Consider the following 20,851-nt stretch of genomic DNA (forward strand, 5'->3'; position numbering starts at 1 on the left):
GAAAATCTCAAGAGTGAAATGTCTTAAAGCACCTGCAGGTCCTGCGACTTGTCTGCTAGGTTGCTCTACAAGGAGGGCTTATTTTGTGAGGAGAGCATAGGGGTATCTACACCATGTTCTTTTCCTGGTTACACCCCCTGCATTGAAAACTGAAAGAGAGAAAACACCCTGTTACAGACAAGCAGGTGCTGGGGCTTGATATGGCACGAAGAAAGATGTGATTTCCTGCTCTACCTCACTAGGTTTGTGTGGTCTCTATGAGATTAAGATCTTATTTTGACCAACTTGTATTTTCCAAGACAAACCTGAAACTCTTAGCGTTGGTATCTTCTGCTTCCCCTGACTTGCAGGGAAGAGAAATGTGAAAATGGAGGTGGTTTGGCTTAACTCGATACAAAGCCTCTAGCATTTGGTGCACAAGGCACAAAATATTTAAAATCTTTCTACTTTGGAGTTCACATTAAATAATCAGGCTAAACGGCAATACCCAGAAGGTAAAAATGGAAAATCTGCTGCCAAGTACATCCCTTTGAAAGTATAGCATAATGTATAGGTATATGATTCCTTAGGGCTTTCCATTGTATGGAGCCATGCTATGGGGATCAAGCAAACTGAATTAGGGGGTGTAGAGCTCACCTGCAGGTAATGCTGGATATTTGGAGATCTGGGAAGCTGAAGTGAAATCCTCAGCAGAAGAAATTTTTTTAAAAAAAAAAAAAAAAAGAAATGACAGACAGATAACATAATGAAAAACATAGCTCTTGCTCTGGGTTTTACATAAAAAGCACCCAAGTGCTTTGTTAAGGAGCACAGGAATAAAAGAAGCCAGCTAAAGTGCTGAGCGCAGGTAGGTCTGTGCAGCCACGTGTTTTTGTGCTGTGTGCCACTTGTCGTTAGCTGTGCCGGCCTCTGCTGCACAGAGCCACCCATGGCCGGTGTGCAAGGGAGCCTGAGCTGCAGGGCTGGGGCTGCCCGGCGCTCGCTGGGGGTGCTCTGGGGAGAGCCGTCGCCTGAAATCGGTGGGAGCAAAATCGGGCACTAGTGAACGAAGGCAAAATGACTGGAGGGGAGAGATGGCATCTCTGATGTGCCGCGGCGTTATCTGCCTGGTGAACACCCGGGACAGGGGTGTCCATGTGTCATGGGCTTGGCCACCGAGGAGCGGCTGCTGCTGTAGGACCCTCGGTCCCTGCCTGCCAGAGCACCAGCGCCCTTCCACTGGGATTAAAGCCGGGACAGCCGCCCTACGGCAGGCAGGGCTGCTGGCTGCCACGTCGAGCTCTTTGTCTTCACAACCCATCACCTGCACTGCTGCTTTTTTCTCGCTAACATCACTCTTGCAGCTTCAGAATATGGCTTAAACATTATGCCGTACTCTGCTTTCCGATGCTCGACCTGGTGAAAAAGGGAACGGGGATTTTAAACGTGGTTTTGGGATCAATATGTGCAGCTGGGGTCACACACAGCCAGTCGCTCTGGCAGGGCGCAGCTTTGTATTCAGATGCGCTGGCCGGCGAGCTGCAGACATTCCAGATACTTGTGTGCGTTTTGGCTGTATCCAGGCACGCACTCACAAAGAGCAAGATGCGTGCAGTGAAGTATAAATCCCGTCCCCTAATGACTCAAAGCACCGTTGTGTGCGCGTACATGCTTAACAGATTGTATAATTAGCTGGCTTTGTAAGCAGGCAGCATGTATGATTCTTCAGCAGTTATCTAGAAATCTTAGGTGGTGTGAGGAGTGTCTGCGGGTCCTTAAGCTTGTCGTGTCCGTGCGCTGCTGAGCGGAGGAGAGGGGGCTGCATGCCCCGTGCCCGGAGCAGAGGGCCTTCCCGTGCCCGGCGCCATCACTGCTGCCGTTCCCTGGAGCCCTGGGCTGGCAGGCAGCTTGTCCCTCTTGGCTGACAGTGCTGGGCTGGCTCGGCTGGCCGCTCTGGGGGTGCAGGGACAGGGTGGCAGGGGCTGTCCCCCGAGGCAGCCTCCGTGCCGCCTTGCAGACAGGCTCACCAGGTTGTGTGGCCATGTCCTTTAGCGCCCACAGCGTGAGCTACGATGAGAGCCCTCCGACAAACAACGAGAGTTTGATGAGGCTTTGGCCCAGGCTGCAGCCTGTTTTTGCATGAAATATTTAATTCGCAAATGTTAATCCTGGAGGTCGCAGGCCTCACTGCAGGGTTATCCCGGCCCCGCAGCGCAGGAGCTGCTGTGCGCGGTGGCTCTCAGGCGAGCGGTGCGGTGACCTCAGGGAGATGGCTGCGGAAAGGGGAAGGCCCAGGCATACTGCCGCGGAGGAATGCGGCAGGTTGTGCCGGTGTCCCGGAGACGTGGAGGGTGGGAACGCGTGCCAGGGCCCAGGGCTGCGTGCTTGGGATTGCACTGGAGCTGGGGAGGAGCCGGCAGGGAAGTGAACATGACCTTGAAAATCCTTCTGGAGATGAAAAGGTGCAGTCAGCGAGCACATTCCTCCGCCAGCCGGGCTGTGCGCAGCGTGCCGCCCGGCTGGGCTGACAGCGCGGCGGCTGCACGGAGCTCCCACAAACTGCTCCCTCTCATGTCAGCAGGAGATCGCTCCCTGCGGCAGGGCTGGCCTGGTCTGAGGGTGCACATAAACCTAAGGGACCAGCTTCTAAGGTTGACCGATCCTATGCACTTCATTTATAAGTAATAATGATTCTGAAGGCAGTAGCAAGGGAAAGTCTGGCAGATGGAGAAGATGGGCCACTCGAGAGGACCAGTTTTAATTATGATTCCACAGCAGATGAAGCTCATCTATGAGTTCGGTGCCCAGAAACCTGGTGAGCAGCCAGACAGCTCATCACAACCAGCACAGGGGGTTGCGGCTTTCCCCAGTGCCACTTCTGTTCCTGACACTCCTCCGTCGCTGGCACGCTATCGACTGCCGAGTCCCACTAACCCAACTGTGAATTCACTCGGCAGAAGAGTCTGGGTACTCTTGTGTTGTGTTACTGAATGGAAGCAGTTTGTGGGAGGGCTTGGAGGGTGCGACAGGGGACAGTGGAGCTGCCGGACTGGGCCGAGGAGCAAGGAAAGGGTGCGTAGGATGGAAGGTAGGAGAGATGCTTTTTATGGGAGCGACAAACTGTTAGCCTTGGCTCAGCTGCTGATGTCTTTGTGCTGGGGATCTGACACAATTTGCCTTCCCTCCCCGTGCTAGCACACGTCCTTGCACAGTCACGTGCTGATTCAGGTTAAGAGACTGCATTGCCTGGAACTTGATCCTTTTTTTAAAATTGTTTTTTGGGTGCATTTAATCCCGAAGCATGTCCCAGGAAAGTGTCACGATACAGATAAAGCAACCCTTGTAGTGCAAAAAAGAAATCGACACTTACTGCTACAACTGTGAATATGTGCTGCGAAATGATAAATGCTGTGTTACTGAAGAAATCTAAGTATCATTACAGCTTGGCTGTGACTGTGGCACTTTTATTGCTGAGACTGTGCTGCAACTTCAGGAGCAGATAGTTAAAATTCATTGGTGTTTTCTTCCTCTTGACAAAGAATAAAAACCTGTCTCTCTCTCTGTGGCTGTATGAACTTACTCTTGTGTTCTGGGTGTTTTTTGTTAGAGGAATTCAGGTGTTTGCCAGTCTCTTTTAGATAATTCCTTTCTAAGTGCTTAGCTTCGAGCATTTGGGCAAAAATCCTTTCTCGCTTATCAAATTCAGATCCTTTTCAGTTTTAGATGATCTAGCTGTGTGCTAGGAATTTGAATGTGTGCTAATGATCTTGGGAAGTCTGGTTTTAGCTACTGTGGAATGGTGTGGCCTTTGCTCAGGGAGACGGAGCTTGGCTCTCCTGCTGGCTGGGGTGGTCCATCTGCTGTAGTATCTGAAGACTTGTCTCGCGGTTGAATGAGCTGAGAAGTGCGGTGAGGAGTCTTGCCATCACCTCTGCTCTTGTGGAAGTAGTATTTGGTCCTGTAGAGTGGTGGAGCTGTCAGGACTGGTAGGCTGGCATGTGCTATACCTAGTTGGGTTACAGACAACGTGCTGCATGTCCGCAGCCTGCTCCTGGGCAGAGCATGTGATGGTGTGAACACACCATTTCTCTCAAAAGTGATGGACTTGCTAGCCAGCTTCCTTGTTGTTCGGAGCTTGATGCCACAACCCCAGTTTTCGTTTGCCATGATACTTGATTAGGACAAATATAGCATCTTTGTTTTTTTCCTTTGAAGTTATTAAGCTTGTAAGGCCAGGATGAAATGCAGCCTGTTCTGTTGTGATTCAACTCCTTCACTTCTTAACATGGAGCAATTAGTGTGGTGGTACTGAAGCTGGTGTCTCTGCAGTCATACGAGCCAAGAGCTTGAACGAGGTACAGAACCTTTAGAGACTTGAAGCAAACTTTTTTGACAGGCTATCATTATAAGCCTTGCAACCACTAGTAATGAAACAATAACCATCAGGCATTCAGTTGTTATGAAAATTGAGAGGAGAGGGTTCTTAAATGCCCACCCGCCTACATCTTTCCAGTGCAGAGTTTGTGACCTGGGTTTCTGAGTCAATTGTCGGCAGGACCACCAACTTGCTCTCAGCTTGACTTAGCAGAATGCTGGTTGTTTCCTCACGAGGACCTGTATCTCAGTCACTTAATGTGGGTATAGGAGGCCTTGGCTGTTCTCATTAGCTCTGTGACTTCCAGAGGTGAATGGTCGGTACTGTTGAGGTGAAACTTTCCTATACTATAGCATCAATGCCAGTAAAGTTATAATGTCATCACCAAACCCAGAATTCAGTGTTCAGGGCTACTCTGATTTTATTTCATTTTGTTTTATAAAAAGTTGCAATCTTTTGCTCTTCCCTGAGAGGCAGCGCTGTAAATCTGGCCTTCTTTTTAAATGCAGAAGGAGGTTGCTATTTCTTCTTAAAGTATGGAGGCATTGCTTGCAGAGCTGACTCTCTAGAAGAGCGGGAGGCTGGCTACGGAGAAAGATGAATTTGATAACAGTGAGAAGCTTCAGCACACCAAAGCAAAGATAATATGCTAAGACCGCTGGCAATTGATTTCTTTTGTCTAGAATATTTCTCTTACTTTGAAATATTTCTTGCATGTTTTATTGCTTCCAGAAGGATTTAGAGTAGTTGACTGAACTTTGCTGTCAGGAGCTGATAATCTTTCAAGGTCCAAACAAGTTTTGCACATCTGTTGTATAAGGAAGAAGTGGGGATGTGAGAAGTAGGAATACAGTGATACCAAAAAGACGCAATCTAAGATGGGTTTCATCACCTTTACCAGAGTATATTGGAAAGAGGAAGCTTGTTCCTTTGGAAGGAGGTTCCTTTGCTGTTTTGTCATGCGCTAAAGTAAAATCGTAGCTAAATATTAATAGTAAGACTATGTAAGGTGTGTCTCTGACACATCCCTAGACCATGAAGTGTGAGCAGCAGTGATGAAGTGGTACCTCTGCTGAGCTTTCACTTAGTGGAAAGAAACGGTGTCTGTTTTTGAACTGTGAAATAACTAAAAAGCTGGTACCACTCTAAAGGTCTATTGGACACTTAAAAAAACAAACAAACAACAACAAAAAAAAAACAAACCAAAAAACAAACCAAGATACACTGCATTAGGTAGAAATTTGGTTAACTGCCTCAGCCCAAAACACATAGCAGTGTCTTCTTCACAAGGCCTTTACAGCAAAATAACTGTCAGTTACCCCATGGTAGAAGATGACTCTTTCGCTCACATTTAAAGATGCTACCTTGCTTTTTTGGCAACCAGTTATAATTTGTAATCAGGATATCGTTTGTTGCTCGGACTTAACTTGCTGAGCCCTTCTACTTACATCCACTTTGAACAATTAATACTGATTGCATGCATGAGCTTGTGTTCATGGAGGTCCTCAGATAATACTCCCTGCAATAATATTTGAGTTGTAGACAGTCTTGGGAAATGAATTTTTCATAAGGAGTTTTCCCTTGAATTCTGAAAAATGACACGTTGCTTCTGGAATTTGTCTCATTTTTTTAAAATTTTGAGTAAAAGACTAAAACGCTTCTCCTGGTCAAGAGACAAGACAACCCAGTATAATGAAACTTGTGCTGCAGTCAAGAGTTGCTGTCCCCTTTCTCAGTCTCATACACCAATCTAGAATGCTTTAGGAAAAGTCATTTATTTTTCCTGTGGCTGTGTAAATTCCATGCAAAGAAGGGGGAAGGGGTCCCCCATTAGCACAGTGTCCCTGGAGGACGCTGGTGGCTGTGTTCTGCTGTTTTGGGGTGAAGTGGGCGGCACTCCTGGTGTCACACATGCTCCAGCTGTGGAGACTCCCTGTGCATAGGGATTTCCCTTACCGCCCTGAACCTGGCAGCTGGGAATTGCAGTGGGTGCTACCAGCAGTATTCTGGTTCCGAGATACCATGGTGCTGATATGTTTGACTTTGCTTGTGATGAAATGCATGTTTGTCCCGAACTTGAAGGCTTTCCACCTTAGTGGCACTATTGCAGAGTCTTGAAAGTAGACAGCACCAACACCATAGTCCTTCTCCCAGTTTGACCTGAGCTGTGATCCCTCAGTCTCTGGCCTGTCCCTCTCTGCAGATGGGCTGTTTCCTTTCTTCCTGAGCCAAGTGCTGGGCATGCAGATCTTCAGGAGGCTGCTTGTGCCGCTTTGGAGCTGGCAGGAGGACTGCAAGGGGGCTTTAAGCTGTGCGAGATAGCTGGGGAAGGGGAATGCAAAGAGCAAGTGGCGTTGTAACTTCAACGTTACCACAAATTTCATCTGTTGGCAAAATATATTGATAGTGATCATTCAAAATAAACGATGTTTGTAAGAGTAAATCAATTAAATTCAGTGATGCAAATATCACTTTTGTTGTCCTCAAATGAGTGAGCAAATATCAATAGTTGCTGATTTGTATTGACTCCCTTGCAATGTGTGAAGTACTGAGCTATGTTTTGTGTTTTGTACAGTTCTGTCTATAAATGCAGTTTGGAATACTTTTTTTTTTGTGGCTTAAATACATAGTAAATCAAGGCTTTGTTACTTTGAAAAAGGCACTAAATGTATTTGCTTTATACTCATGCTTTTAACTCTGTACATCTCCTGAAGTTTTACTGTCCCGAGGTTGTTCTAGGCATCTGTTTTTGTTTTGATGTTTGTTTGTTTGTTTTTATACAGTATGACTTTTCAGGAACTGGGAAAGCATTGCATCAACACTAATAGCAACAGTAGTAGATAGTAAAGCTGATACTGTGAATTCCAGCTGCTTATGTGCTTCAGCAGTCGCCTCATCCGTGAGCTGAGTGCTATGCAACCTGGGCTTCCTCCTCTCTGGAGCAGAAGTGAGATGCCATGCCTTCATTTCCAAAAGCTGTCTTCGGTGCTAACCTGCGAGGCTGAGTCTGTTGAGATAGTTTTGGTTTGCCCCTCTTGAAGGATATAGCATGGATTACACTTTGCAGGGCAGTGCTTATGCTTAAGTATGCATTCTGTATCTTGAATTCACAATTGCTTTGCAACTAGAAGGATTTTTGTTCTTCTGTGTTCTCCACTGCTTCAAGTTCATCTTGACCAGTTGTCTCCTCTGATTGTTACAGGCAGCCAGAAATAGGCCTGTTCATACATGGTACTGCTGGGTTTACAGCAGCATTGAAGAGGCCCGTGTCCTCCTTTGAGTGCTCTTAGGCCTCTTGGGGGTTGGTTTGACTTGGTATCTTCCAATGTGTAGCTGGATTCAGCTCTATCTGTACAAGATTTCCGAGTTGACAGGCTGCTGTCAGAACAGAGCAGTGAAGCAATGTTTCCAGAACTGATCTAGGCACTGCATAAAAGCGAAGCGTTTGCAGCCGATCTGTCTTAGGGCAAAGAGCAGAAGATGCTGCGGTGATGCCTTGCTGCTTGCCTAGACTGTTCTGCAAGTGATGCAAAGCAAAGAGCCTGCTAATGTTGCCGTTTGGGATCAGGAACATCAAATAGCTACCTAACTCAGTAAGAATGTTTATAATGCAGAAGTAGCAAGCAGGCAGTCCTACTAAAACTGCTGTATGGAGTTAGCAATTAGCCCAGTGCTGGTAGGTGAGCCAGAGAGCAGCATGCAAATTATGTGCATGTAAAACCAGCCTCCTGTACTTCCCTTGCCCCTTTCTAAATACCATGCCGTACTAGCAATGCTTGGTTTCTACAGTGGGTAGACCAGGGAGCCTAGATGAGTCCAGTGATGCCATCCTAGAGTTGTCTGTTTTCCCACTTCCAGTGCCATGTGAATAAAGGGCATGGGATCTGGTAGTGTTGCAGGAGGTATGTGCTGTCATACTACTCTTTTTTCACAGTAGAGGTAGAATGTGCTGGCAAGAAATACAGTAACATGCATTGCTTCTCAAAGAATTAAGGTTTTTAATGACCATACATGAAGTGAAAATTCATTGCCTGATGAAGTCAGGTTGTTGGGGTGAACCACAAATCCGTTCCCCTTTATAGCCATCCAAACGGTCACCCCAGTGCTCTCCCTACTGCCACTGCCTGCCTCTGCATGCCACCATCCCTGGGATAACATGTGCCTGAACACCGAGGTACAGCAATTGTTCAATACTTGCCTTGTTGCCAAAATCTCAAATATTTGTCTTTTTTCTAACAGTAGCTGTTGGTTCTCTGCTATAGGAGCTGTATTGTCAGGGGGAGTCTGTCCTACACACCTCTTTATCTTGAGGCATCTTGCCAATGTAAACTGCTGCCACCCACACCATAGGCAGCCTTTCAGTGAAGTAGGAGTGCAGGCTGCAAGAACAGAGACAAGCCTTCCAGTTCATAATCTCCCAAATATGTCAAGAAACCAGTCTAACTACTCTGTCTGGATGTTTGCTAGACAATTTACCCCTTACTGTGAAGTGACCAGTCCCCTTCTCTGAGAACAGTCGAACCTTGAGTGAACAGAGAGCTGACTTGGGTTTAGTTAATCTGTTCAGGCTGTGCAGGTGGCAAGGCTGCTTCTCATCCTAGAAAAAAATGAAGGCAAACTTAAAAAACCACCTCAACTATTTAAAACTAAGACATTTGAACTACTTGCATGGTTAAATTCCAACTCTTGCATTCTTTTAGCTTAGTAGTGTTGCACTGTTCTCATCAAGTTGTACCTTACTCTTTTATATCTTTTCTGCTTAATTGGTTCAGGAAGGCATGCAGGATATACAGGCTGGCAGGCAAGTTAATGTTGTGAGAAGCCTCGACTCCCATTTCCTGACTTTTTAACCTTGAACTATCCCAGGAATTTTGCATTTGAGTGATTAAGAAGGTATGACTGACCTCCTGCCTCTCTCCTGCTAGCAGAACCAGTTTGTTAATCTCTGGGAATGATCTAAAAATCTGTAAGTGGTTTTTGATAGTCTTCTCCTTGCAAATAACTTAGTAGTTCTTTGCTTCCAGGGGTAAACGATCTGTACGGAGAAGAAATGCATGGGCAAACAGACTGTCACTGTGTGCAAAGGAGAGCTTGTAAACATAGAAGCCTCTTTAAAAGTGGATAGAACAAGCAAGCAGCTAACTGTGAGACTGGTACATGCTAGGCATGTTTGTTGTGGCTGATGGGGTGGTAAATTGTGTATTATATAGCTCAATGCTTCCATGAGTCTGTTTGAGTAATAGAAATGTATTACTATTAAAGGCATAAATGTATTTGTGTCTGGAATGCTCAAAATACAGAACTTCTGTGACTTCGGGTGTCTATGGTATCTCCTGATCTGCTTTGTGTAGAATCTACTTGGGCAGCACATGACTAGTTTCTGCACAAAAAGAATAATTTGGATGTTAGCCACTCATGTGAAAGAAGTAGAGGGCCTAAATTGGCAAATTACATACAACTCAAGATCATCTTAATGAGGTGCAGGGGTTATTCTCATGTGCTGGCCAAGGAGCAGTAGAGGACATCACCAATTTCTTGAGTGTCAGTAAAACTGCTTAAAATTAAGATAGGTTGGAAAATAAGCTCTGAGGTGGCCCAATGCATGGAGTGTCAAGGGCTGGGATGGGATACAAGATGAGATCTTTGGGAGGCTGAGAAGATGCTTGATAACCATGGCAACAAAGGAAACCACTTCTGAAAAGAAAGCAGCTCTGCAGTCTGAGTTGCTTGAGATGTTGTGTTGGTTTTTTTTTTTAGAGCGTTGCTATTGATGTTTAGGTTATAGTTTAAGCAAATTTGTTTGGTTTACAGCAACAATGTCAAGCTGTTTTTTTATGACTTGACCCCATTTTTACTGTAGGGGGTGTAGTTCTGTTCCTAGTTATCCTTTGTCACAGCAAGACCAGCACCAGCCTACAATGCTGCACACACTGAGAGTCATTGAAATGACATCTGTTTGGGGTAACTAGAAGTTCAGGGTGCCTGTGCCTTTGGGTCTTGGAATAAGGTCTGGCTTCCAAAACTTTGAAATGTCATATTTGATCTCTCATCAGATTCCTTGGAGCACAGTTAAGAAGCTTGCCAAGTTTGTGGTCACTTCTTAAAGGCTTCTCCTTGTTACCTGGGAAGCACTTTCCCATTCATAATTCTTATCTGCTCCTGGTGGTCCTCAATTACTCCTTTCTTCTCCCCTTGGTGTGGAGGTCTCCCTTTCTGAAACCACTGCAGTTGCTGAGGTTTTGGTGGAAATGAGGGTCCGTTTGGCCCAGAGACACCTGTTGAGTCTGCTGAGGATACTGGCTGCTAGGGATGATCTATTCTCCTCACCTTTTCCCTGAATTGCAAGTTGGGGTGGGAATCCAAGGGAGTGTTTCATTGTGCCCAGGTGTGTGATGATGGGATGAGGAAAGCTTTACCAGCAAGATCATAAAACGGGGCCTCTTTGCTGCCACACCTCCAGCCTCCATGGGCACTTCTTCCCACAGTGGGAGAAGATGCTCCCAGGGAGAACCGTTACTATAGTGACGGACAGCCCTGGTGTGTTTGAGGGCTGGATCACGAAGTTGAGTAATAAATGTGTAGGAGTCTATTTTTGAAAGCTTTTGTGAGGAGGAGATTGCTGTAGTCCTAGAAAAATTGTCTGCAAAGTGATAGTGTTTTTTTTTTCTGTGCTGAAGTTTAAAAATAATCATCGTCTGTCTTGAGAATGGGATGACCTCATTAAAAACAAAGAAGCTTGTATGTCATCGTCGGGACTCCTGGCAGTGATTCTTGCAGCAGCCTTCAGAGTTACAGTAGGAGCTCTGCCCATTAACAGGTTCCTCAAACTCAGACCCGTGGGCATCTCGTGTACCCCTGTGCCCCAGCTGGAATTGAGGTGCTTTTAGCCCATTCTCTATCCTGGTCTGTGTAGCACATCCTGGCACATAATGAGCAGCGAGTTTTATTCAAATGAGAAAGGAGGAAATGCTGTGTGTGTGTGTGGGGGGGGGAAATAAAATTGAAGTAGAAGCCATTGAAAATAAAACCTGACTCCAAGCTTCTTCCACAAAATGCTCCATTTAAAAACTATTTGGTTTTGTAAGAGAAATGGTATGAGTGGAAATATCTGCCAGAACTCATAAATAAATCTTGCTTGACCTCTTGCCCATGAAACCTGTGTGCCTCATACACTTGCCGTGTACCCGTGGCTGCAGGAGGGAAGGGGAGAGGTGGACGGAGCTGTTAGCCACCAACGCCTAACGGCTTAATGCTGTAGCTGTAAGAGGGGCTGATGTGAAGGTCCTGAGTGATCCGGGTGCCACCTTTGTTCCTTAGGCAGTGAGCTGCTGCTGTCAGTACAGTAAACTGTAGGAAATCCCTGGTCTGCAGTTTCACCCATATAGAGCCATGAAGGATTTTGTATAAGGCCCTGTGATCTGTGCTGAACTGATTAAAATAGGGCTCTACTGTTTAAATGGCTTTACTGTGTTATGGGGGTTCGAGGAACCGTGCAAACATAGGGATTAAGTGGGTTTATGTACAGCGTGGAAACTCGGCAATCCACTGTTGGTTTATAAATGCTTAACGTCTTGGCGACCCGAGCTCGGTGTTTGCTGTCTGCACGTATACGTACATGCACATACGTACTCGCAGCCATGAACCTCCCTAAAAAGCTGCGTGCGGGTTTGCTAGATTGCTGTAGGCTGCCATTTGACACTGAAATCCAATACTTATAAAAATAACATTTCCTGTTCTAAGAAGTTCAGAATTGATTTCTGTTACCTTTGTAGTATTAACTCCAGATTCGTAAGTGGCACAGTTCACCCATCTCCTGCTCCTGTCAGGAACCTCTGTGATCTTAGAGCTGTGTTTAACAAACCTTCTGTCAATCAAAAACTTGTTATACAAGGATTATTTGCCTTCAGTTTCCTGTGTAATGAGGTTTTTGATTGACAACAGTGGAGTTAAAGACTATAGAAAGGCTTTCTGAATCTGAGATGAGCAAGTTTCCATTTAATAGTGTTTGCACATGATAACATTGGCTTCCAGTTTTATCTGTGAAAGAAGCTGAAGGTGATAGATCAAAAATTATAAGAAATATAGAAACCCTTCTCATTTAAAAATGATGCGACTTACAAACTAGAGCTAGGAAACTAACTTTCTATTCCCTACTCTGGGAGCGGGATTTGAACATAGTTCAAATACTCAAGATACTGGGGGCAAGAGTTTCGCAAAGTTGGAAGTGTCTCGATACGTTGGCTGGCCAGTGGGTGGGCAATGGCTTTCCCTTCATCCTGCCTCTGCCTGAAGACCATAAGATACTCCTCAGGTTAGGAAGTTGGGTGATGCTGTTATCTCTTACCTCTGTTATCAGGATTAGTTTCTGAAAGGATGTCCTTGATTTGCTGTGTGTGGTGGTTACTGGGGGTACCTGGTTTCTGGATGTCTTAATGAGCAGTTGTACTTGCTGAAGTAAATTTGAATTTCTTGAATGACATAAAATGAAAAAATAACATTGAAAACCAAGAAAATATGGAAATTGATAAATCTAAGTTGAGATGTCTTTTTCAAAACACTGAATGTTCCTAAAAATTCTCTGATTAAAACTTGGCTAATGGGTGAAGGGCAGTCACAGGTAAGATGAACGTGAGGTGCAGGTGAGTTGATATGAGATGAACATGTGGGTTACTTTTTGGTGAGCTAGAAGACCAGAGTTAGGCTATGATTTACAGGTATCTCCTCTAGCTCCAGCTGGTTTCTCTTGTAGGAACTCCACACCACATTTAACCTCCAGCATAGAAGCAGATGAAGCGCTACAGGAGTAGGTCCAATCTAACTGATGCTCTAAAGCGCGTTAGAGCAAAGCAGGCATGGCTGGAAGATGCAGACAAACTTGTGTGTATGGAAGCATCGTCTCTCTTAACTAGACTAGTTTGTGTTTAATAAAAAATGCTATACCTACAGACTTTAAGTTTTCCACCTTAGGTTCCCTCTTTGGGACTGGAGATCAGAAGTCCAAGGCAGGATTTTCTGAACTTTTGGGTGCACTGCTTTCTTTTGAAAGCTGGATGAATGTATCTGGAGGTTTCTGAACTGAGGAGGGTAAGGAATGCATAAATCACCTTGTGGGTTTCCTTCCTTAGGTATAAGCACAGTGGGTGAAAGGGGTCCATTTTTCTAGATTGCTGCTTTGAGTCTAGCTACAGACTGAACTTATTTTACGATAAGGTGGTGTGACTGACTTGCTGAGATTTTTCCAAGGCTGCTAGAAGGCTTTGTGAATTGCAAAGGAGATGTTTCAAAAGAAATAGTTCTGTAGATGTGCCCTAGCTTTAACTTCCCAAATGCAGAAACAGTCCTGTTTTATACAGAAATAATACACTAACTGAATCATGTCTTGCTGGGAGAAAGAAACTTTACCTTTTGCTTATTTAATCTGTCATGCTACATTGTGAGTGTGCTTAGCGAGATGCTTGATTTTTGGACTCCTTCTGGAAAATTGGTTTATTTCAGTCTTCAAAACAACCCCTAATATAATATCTTAAAACAGGGAAATAATCTTCTTTTTCTTTTTATGCTTTATTCATAGTCTGGCTCATATTGCTTGTCTTTCATCTGTGATTGTAGCATGCTTTTCTTTGATTTGTGCCAGTTTTTCCCACAACAGCAAGGGAAAGGAGTTCAGAAGAATAAGTCATTTGGTTATGAAGCTGCAGTTGTTTGGGGAAATAGCTATATGACATATGTTGTCTGTAATAAATGGAATTACTCTCTTAATTCTAAAACTAATTACTCTTCTGTTTGCTAGTTTAATGACAGATTTCTCCATTAATGAATACTTACTCTTCTGTACAAATGGGACAGTTGGAAGCTTGCAGTCAGCCAGGGCGGGCAGCACTAGTCCGTGCTTGGTGGTGGGCGCTCCTTGTGAGATATGCTGAAAATCTGAATCTCAAAGGTGAAATTACTGTCTAATTCTGAGGCCTAGTAACTGGCAAGTCTCCAGCTGGCTTGTGTCATTGCCATAGCAGGCTGATCCTGCCTTGCTTTTTCTCACCTTCTTCCAAAACTCCAACACAAAGAACTGACTGGATGTAGTTCACCCGTTACACTTCATATGGAAAATAGGAATATGCATCCTCCAGTTGCTTGGTCCTGGCTTCCTATCAAGTATAATAGTTCCTGAGCACATCCGGAATCATAGAATAGTTTAGGTTGGAAAGGACCTTGAAGATCATCAAGTCCCAACCCCCTGCCATAGGCAGGGACACCTCCCACTGGACCAGGTTGCCCAAGGCCACGTCCAGCCTGGCCTTGAACACCTCCAGGGATGGGGCCTCAACAACCTCTCTGGGCAACCTGTTCCAGTGCCTTACCACCCTCAAAGTGAAAAACTTCTTCCTAATGTTCAATCTGAATCTGCCCTCTTCCAGTTTAAAGCCATTACCCCTCGTCTTTTCGCTACATGCCCTTGTAAAAAGTCCTTCCCCAGCTCTCCTGTAGGCCCCCTTTAGGTACTGGAAGGCCGCAATAAGATCTCCCTGGAGCCTTCTCTTCTCCAGGCTGAACAGCCCCAACTCTTTCAGCCTCTCCTCATAGGAGAGGTGCTCCAGCCCTCGGATCATCCTTGTGGCCCTCCTCTGGATGTGCTCCAGCAGGTCCATGTCATTCTTATGTTGGGGACTCCAGAGGTGGATGCAGTACTCCAGGTGGGGTCTCACGAGAGTGGAGTAGAGGGGCAGAATCAACTCCCTTGACCTCCTGGCCACACTTCTCTTGATGCACCCCAGGATGGAGTTGGCCTTTTGGGCTGCGATCGCACATTGCTGGCTCATGTTGAGCTTCTCGTCAATCAGCACCCCCAGGTCCTTCTCCTCAGGGCTGCTCTCCAGCCATTCCCCGCTGAGCCTGTATTTGTGCTTGGGATTGCCCCAACCTAGATGTAGGACTGGCACTTGGCCTTGTTGAACTTCATGGGGTTGGCTTGGGCCCACCTGTCCAGGTGCCTCTGGATGGCATCCCTCCCCTCCAGCGTGTCTACCTCGCCAAAGAGCTTGGTATCATCAGCAAACTTGCTGAGGGTGCACTCGACCCCACTGTCCGTGTCGCCGACAAAGATGTTGAACAGTACGGGTCCCAGTACCGACCCCTGAGGAACACCACTCGTCAGTGGTCTCCACTTGGACATTGAGCTGTTGAGGAATTCAGCTGCTTCTAGCAAAGTAGGACTGGACGAAAGCTGAGTAGAAGCTTTATGAGTTTGGTATTAGACTTTGCAGCATTGTAGTCAGCACTACTGTGCCATTCCCTGATGAAAGTAGTCCAAAGTCGTGGGGATGATAGGGCAGCTCAATGCTGTTTGTTTGGTGGTTTGCTTTTGTTTTTTAAAGCTTGATTTTAATCTTAGATGTGATTCTTGAGCAGAATTCTGCTGCAGAAAACTCTGCTTAGTGTGTAATACAAATGAAGTTACTGAGGTACGTTTTACACCTGCAGCACACCCTCACCTAATACACTTGAAGTATAGGTTTAATTACCACCCCGTGCTGAGGGATGTTTGCTTGGATCCCTCGCCAAAAATGTTGAGCACTGTAGCTGGGACATGCGAAATGCATGGTTGCTGGTTTAATCAATCCATAGGGCTGAATGGAAACTGGTGTACAAGGTTAGAGACTGCAAACCCAGGATGAAATGACACCTCTTGTGACAAAGCTCTCTATAGAAGTAGCACAACAGCAATCACAAAACCAATTCACGGCAATATTTTGAGTGTTACTAATCAAATGATGCGCTGGAAATGACCACTTGGACTTTGCATGGGCTAGATGGTACATGCTATCCCTGCTGGCTTTCAATATATTTTTGCAAATAACTACTAAATTTTCCTCATTCCTGTTGTTCCAAATAATGTCTAATAAGCATTAAATTTAGGGGCTTTATCATGGACTATAGGTGAAATTTTTTCATGGATTTTTTTTTTTTTATTAAATACTTGGCCATGGAAGAACAATGTCATGCTTATCAGGGCAATCAAATAATTACTACAACACAAGTCCTCAGCAGTTATGTTGAAGTATCATCAAGCTGGCTTTCCTGATGCGTGTGGAGTTGAGACCAGCCCTTAGACAGCTTTTAAAAACCAGCTTGATTCTCAAGTTGCAAGAAAATAAGCAGAGGCCAGTTCTTGTGGTTGTCTTTTGTATTTTTCGAATGTACGACCAGCCCAAAGCCACTGAGGCTTTTCTGAATTTGTTTTGGTAGGTGTGATGGAGAAGGCACCCTCAGGAGCACCCCTGTATCTGCAGGCAGCACCCTGCTTTACCCGGGGACGCTCTGCTGTGGCCGTGCCCTGCCATGCTGGGGCAGCTGGCCCAGGGCTCGCTAGCTGTGGTCCCTGCTACCTGCCGCCTTGTCCCAGCGTGTTTGGGTCCCTCCAGTGGATGACAGCAGGTCCTCTGGAGTCCAGTGTTCAGCACTGCTCCTTCCTCCTGCTTCTGCTTGTTTTTATTGAATGTGAGCAGTTCAGTTTTCAGAGAGGTGAACGTGCTAACCTTAGCGTTTAAGTTAAAATTGCCAATGCGTTTGCAACAGCACTTCCATCTACATTATCTCCAGAGAGTCGCTTGTATCTAACCTTGCTCTGCATTTTTACCCTGCATTTACCTCTGTATTTTTACCCTTGTGCATCTTTGAGTTGATCAACTCAGAGCAACATGGACTGGGTGCTCTTGGGCTGAGGAACCAGCTTGATCCACAGGGAAACACATGGGATAAGGGATAACAATCAAGTATTGAGATTCTATTTTACTTTCAGGTAATTTTCTATACCAAAATGCTTTTGGTACAGAGTCTAGATTAAGAACAGTAAAAATAAGTCTTTCAGTGCGACTTTGTTGAGAAAGTTTCACAGTTCTATATTGTGAAGCTGTGAGTTATTTCTTGCACTGCAGAGCCTTGAATTAAATTGAAATTTTCTGAGAAAATAGTGATTCAGGCACTCCTTCAGATGTTGAAAGTGAAATGCAGCAGCAGGTAAGTAGAGATCTCGGTGGCTTACGTAGCTTTTACAGAAATGTTCCCACCTTGTTCTTACCTCATACTGGACTTCCAGGTCATCTTTTGTAGGGGAATTGTTAGTCATGAAATGTTGACTTAACTTTTAACCTCTTACAGTTGGAGGCTTTTTCCTAAAATTCCCCTTTATATTAATGAGTGACTGTAAGATGTTAATATGAGGCTACTAGTTGGTTTCTCAGTGCCTCCAGATGAAGTGTGCTCAAAACTTAATAAAACTCTTTATCGAACTGCCAGCCCTGCTGAATTACCTTTGGATATGAAAGACTTTCTGCAAACCTCTTCAGTCTCTTACAGTGGGTTGGAAACTTGCTTTCTTACCCCCCTTACCTTCCCGTGGCATGCTGCTTCTATGTGGCAGAGTTCGGTGCAGTTCCATGGCTGCTTTTTGACCCATTCGCTCTTAATATGCGTGGCATAACTGCTAGAGAGGGGCTGTGGTATGTTACGGTGTCCTGTGCTTTCTGCCCAATGGGCTCTTCTGCTAAGTCCAACTCATGGGCCCCAACACCAAGTCGTGGCCCTCCTTCTAGGGTAAACCATGTGTGGTGTGTTGGATCTATGGGCCTGTGGCATGTTGTCCTTCTGGCAGCTGGATATGTGAGATACCCGCAAGCTTGGTTCTTCCTGGCTTGCGCCTCCCTGCAGTCATGTGTTGAATTCGTAGTTTTGTTGGTGCAAACCAGGACAAAGCCGACCCTTGTTATCTTGGAGTCAAAGGGAGCAAAGGGGCATGGTTTTGGTGACTAAACTGTGTGGGGTCACTCAAGGAGTGGGTGCTCTAAGCTTTGTTTGTAGCCATACAAGCCTTTAGACTGTTGCTGGATGTGGTCCCTAATAGCAAAACTCATCAGAGCAGTATTGTGAAAATACTCGTTTGGATGGAGTTGGTTACACATTTTTGTGATACTGAAAAACTCATCCAGTCTGTCATTAATGAAACAGAACATATTGCAATGCAAATGAGTGGAGTTGCATGACAAGTGGTCCCACAGTCCTCAGCACTTGCTATTGATTGTGCAGTCTTAATTATTCATGCTATGCAAATTGCATTTCTCATCTCGCTCCTTCTTGTCTACATATTTTTGATACAGGACTTGCCTGCAAACAGTCTTGTTCTTTCACTTGAGAGACGAGGATTGTTTCTAGCAAAGTTCTTAATGTTCCTTTGTCGAGCGAGTACATGCAGAGCCAGGCAAGGCTCGGGAGCTCTGTCGGAATGAATTCATCTTGCTGTAACTTCAGATGAAGAAGGGGAAGAGTTTGTGAAGTACTATTTGATAAGAACAAAAGCTTTAAAATAATTTTCACCTTTCCTTGTTTTCTCTACTGAAGCCCTTGTGGTACTTACTTTCCGGTCGGTTGTTTGAAATAGACATGTGGGACTGTTCTTTTATTCATCCTAAATATTATTTTGCATTTCAGGTATACTAAACCACTAACCTTTGCAGACTGCATTAGTGATGAATTGCCATTAGGATGGGAAGAAGCTTATGACCCTCAGGTTGGAGTTTATTACATAGACCACAACACCAGTAAGTGACATATTTCTGTATTTTTCCAAAGTAATTGTCTTGTGCCTGTGTTAAAATATACTAAACATAAAACTGCAAAATCAGTAACAGCATGTTTTAGAGTAGGTGAGATCTGCAGCTTGTGAAATCAAATCAATCCTGAATTTGAGACCGTTTGAGTTGCAGTCTTCCAATCAGCAGTCACCTTCAAGCTAATCGTATGGACACACCTCTGTAAGATTTGGCTCTACTGAGGAGTCTGACTAGGTAGCAATGATCTGGAGTTTGTTCTTAGCCTGGAATTTGTCCTTGTGGCAGGACCATTGGAAACAGTGCAAAGGTCTTGCCTTGATTCCCCTGGCAGGATAAACTGAATCACTGCATGAGCTCCCTTTGCTGCAGGAGTTCTCACTGCCTTTACTGGAGAGGAAACTCTGACGTAGGCTTGGGATATCCCGAGAGGTGTGCAGCTCGGGAAAGAGTGAAGTTCAGGCCTGCAGCATTTTTATTCTGTGTCCTCAAACTAAGCCACTGCTTACTGCCTTTGTTAGATTACTTGATAGGCCAGAAGTGTTAAGCTTTATAAGCTTGTTTGAATTATAAAAAAAAAAAAAATACAGGACTTGATATATCATTACAGGCGTTGTTAAGAAATGCGTATTGAGTTGTGCTAGAACAATTTCGCTGAAAAAAGTTATAAACAAAATAAATCGGTGAATTTGATTCTCTTAACAGAACAACTCCAACTGTAGTCCAGAAGTTCACAGTGGAACCATGCCCAGGCCCTCTTGGGGCTGCTTGTAACTCACGCAAAGAGAAGAACTTTTGAAAGACAAAAGTGCCTTGAAGTAGTTTTGTGGTTTTGTTGTTTGTTGTTGCTTGTTTTGTTTTGTTGTTTGTTTTTTTTTTTTTTTTTAATTAGCTTCTAGAACTTCAGCAAGGTTTTTCAGCAAGTTACAAGATCACTTTTTAAATAAAAACATGGAACTCTGTTTTGTTGTTTGGTTATTTTCTTGATTATCTTCACACCCTTATTTTTTTCAGAAAAGCTACATTTTCACCTGGCCTGAGGCTGTGCCTTCCAGTTTTTAGCGACTTCTCTTGGGTATTAAAAATGCAGAATGAAAAAAGCCTTTTCTCAAAAAGCACTGACTGTCCTCTGCAACACAAAGATCAAATGTCTCCAGATGTGAAGATGACACAAATATTTTTATTTAGAGCTTATGTCATCCCAATATCACAGTATTTACATATCTTTAAATGGCTTTGTCCTGATTATTTTTCTCTGAGGCAAGGGATGCTGATTTTTCCTTTTACAGGAAAGGGTAGTGGGGAGGAAAGGGTAGACAAGCCAACAGGAGCCTACACGAAGGAGCTCTGCAGAGGAGGGGTCTGGACAAACTTTGCTTAAGAAGGTGCTAAATTGCAAGTCACGAATTGGGGTCTCCTATAGGTCTGTAAGAGCGAGTCTTGTGTCCATTGCACTTCCACAAGAAAGCACTCTGGACGATTAACAATGAGGTTGCTTTTTAAAGACAGTCTGAATCTTAGTGCTTTTTCCAGTCTCTCATTTGGGTCTGGGTTATTCCTGTGATGACCACACTTACAAAAGGAGTAAGAGCCGAGTTCAGAACTCTTGTTAAGGCTTCTCTTTACTTAACTTCAGAAGTTAAGACTTCTGAATGATTCAATGTTTTCATAACTGTGTGCAGCCAGGAAGAGAGGAGAGCCTGGGCAAGCTCTCCAGAGGAGTCAAAAATATGGTTGCACTTCTCTTCCCTTCTCTGGTGGTTGGAGGTTGGCTGTATCAGGTGCTGGGATGTGGAAGGTGCCTACCAGGGTGCTCCAGGCCAAGAGCAGCCCAGAGGCATGCCACCTTCCCATGACTGTGAAGGGCTTTGCTGTGTTAGGCAGGAGTGTTGGATTA

The 20,851-nt window shown here is 44.8% G+C and overlaps 1 protein-coding gene across 1 annotated transcript in view; it reads left to right on the forward strand.

The window, feature by feature from the left end:
* WWC1 (WW and C2 domain containing 1) overlaps positions 1-20,851 on the forward strand; it is a 74,413-nt gene that overhangs the window by 16,792 nt on the left and 36,770 nt on the right. The window contains exon 2 of the mRNA XM_082490087.1: positions 18,836-18,945. Within this exon, the coding sequence (XP_082346213.1) occupies positions 18,836-18,945 (110 nt within the window). The remainder of the gene's footprint in view (positions 1-18,835; positions 18,946-20,851) is intronic.

This window comes from Vanellus vanellus, assembly GCF_965231255.1.
Source record: "Vanellus vanellus genome assembly, chromosome: 13".
Taxonomy (NCBI): domain Eukaryota; kingdom Metazoa; phylum Chordata; class Aves; order Charadriiformes; family Charadriidae; genus Vanellus; species Vanellus vanellus.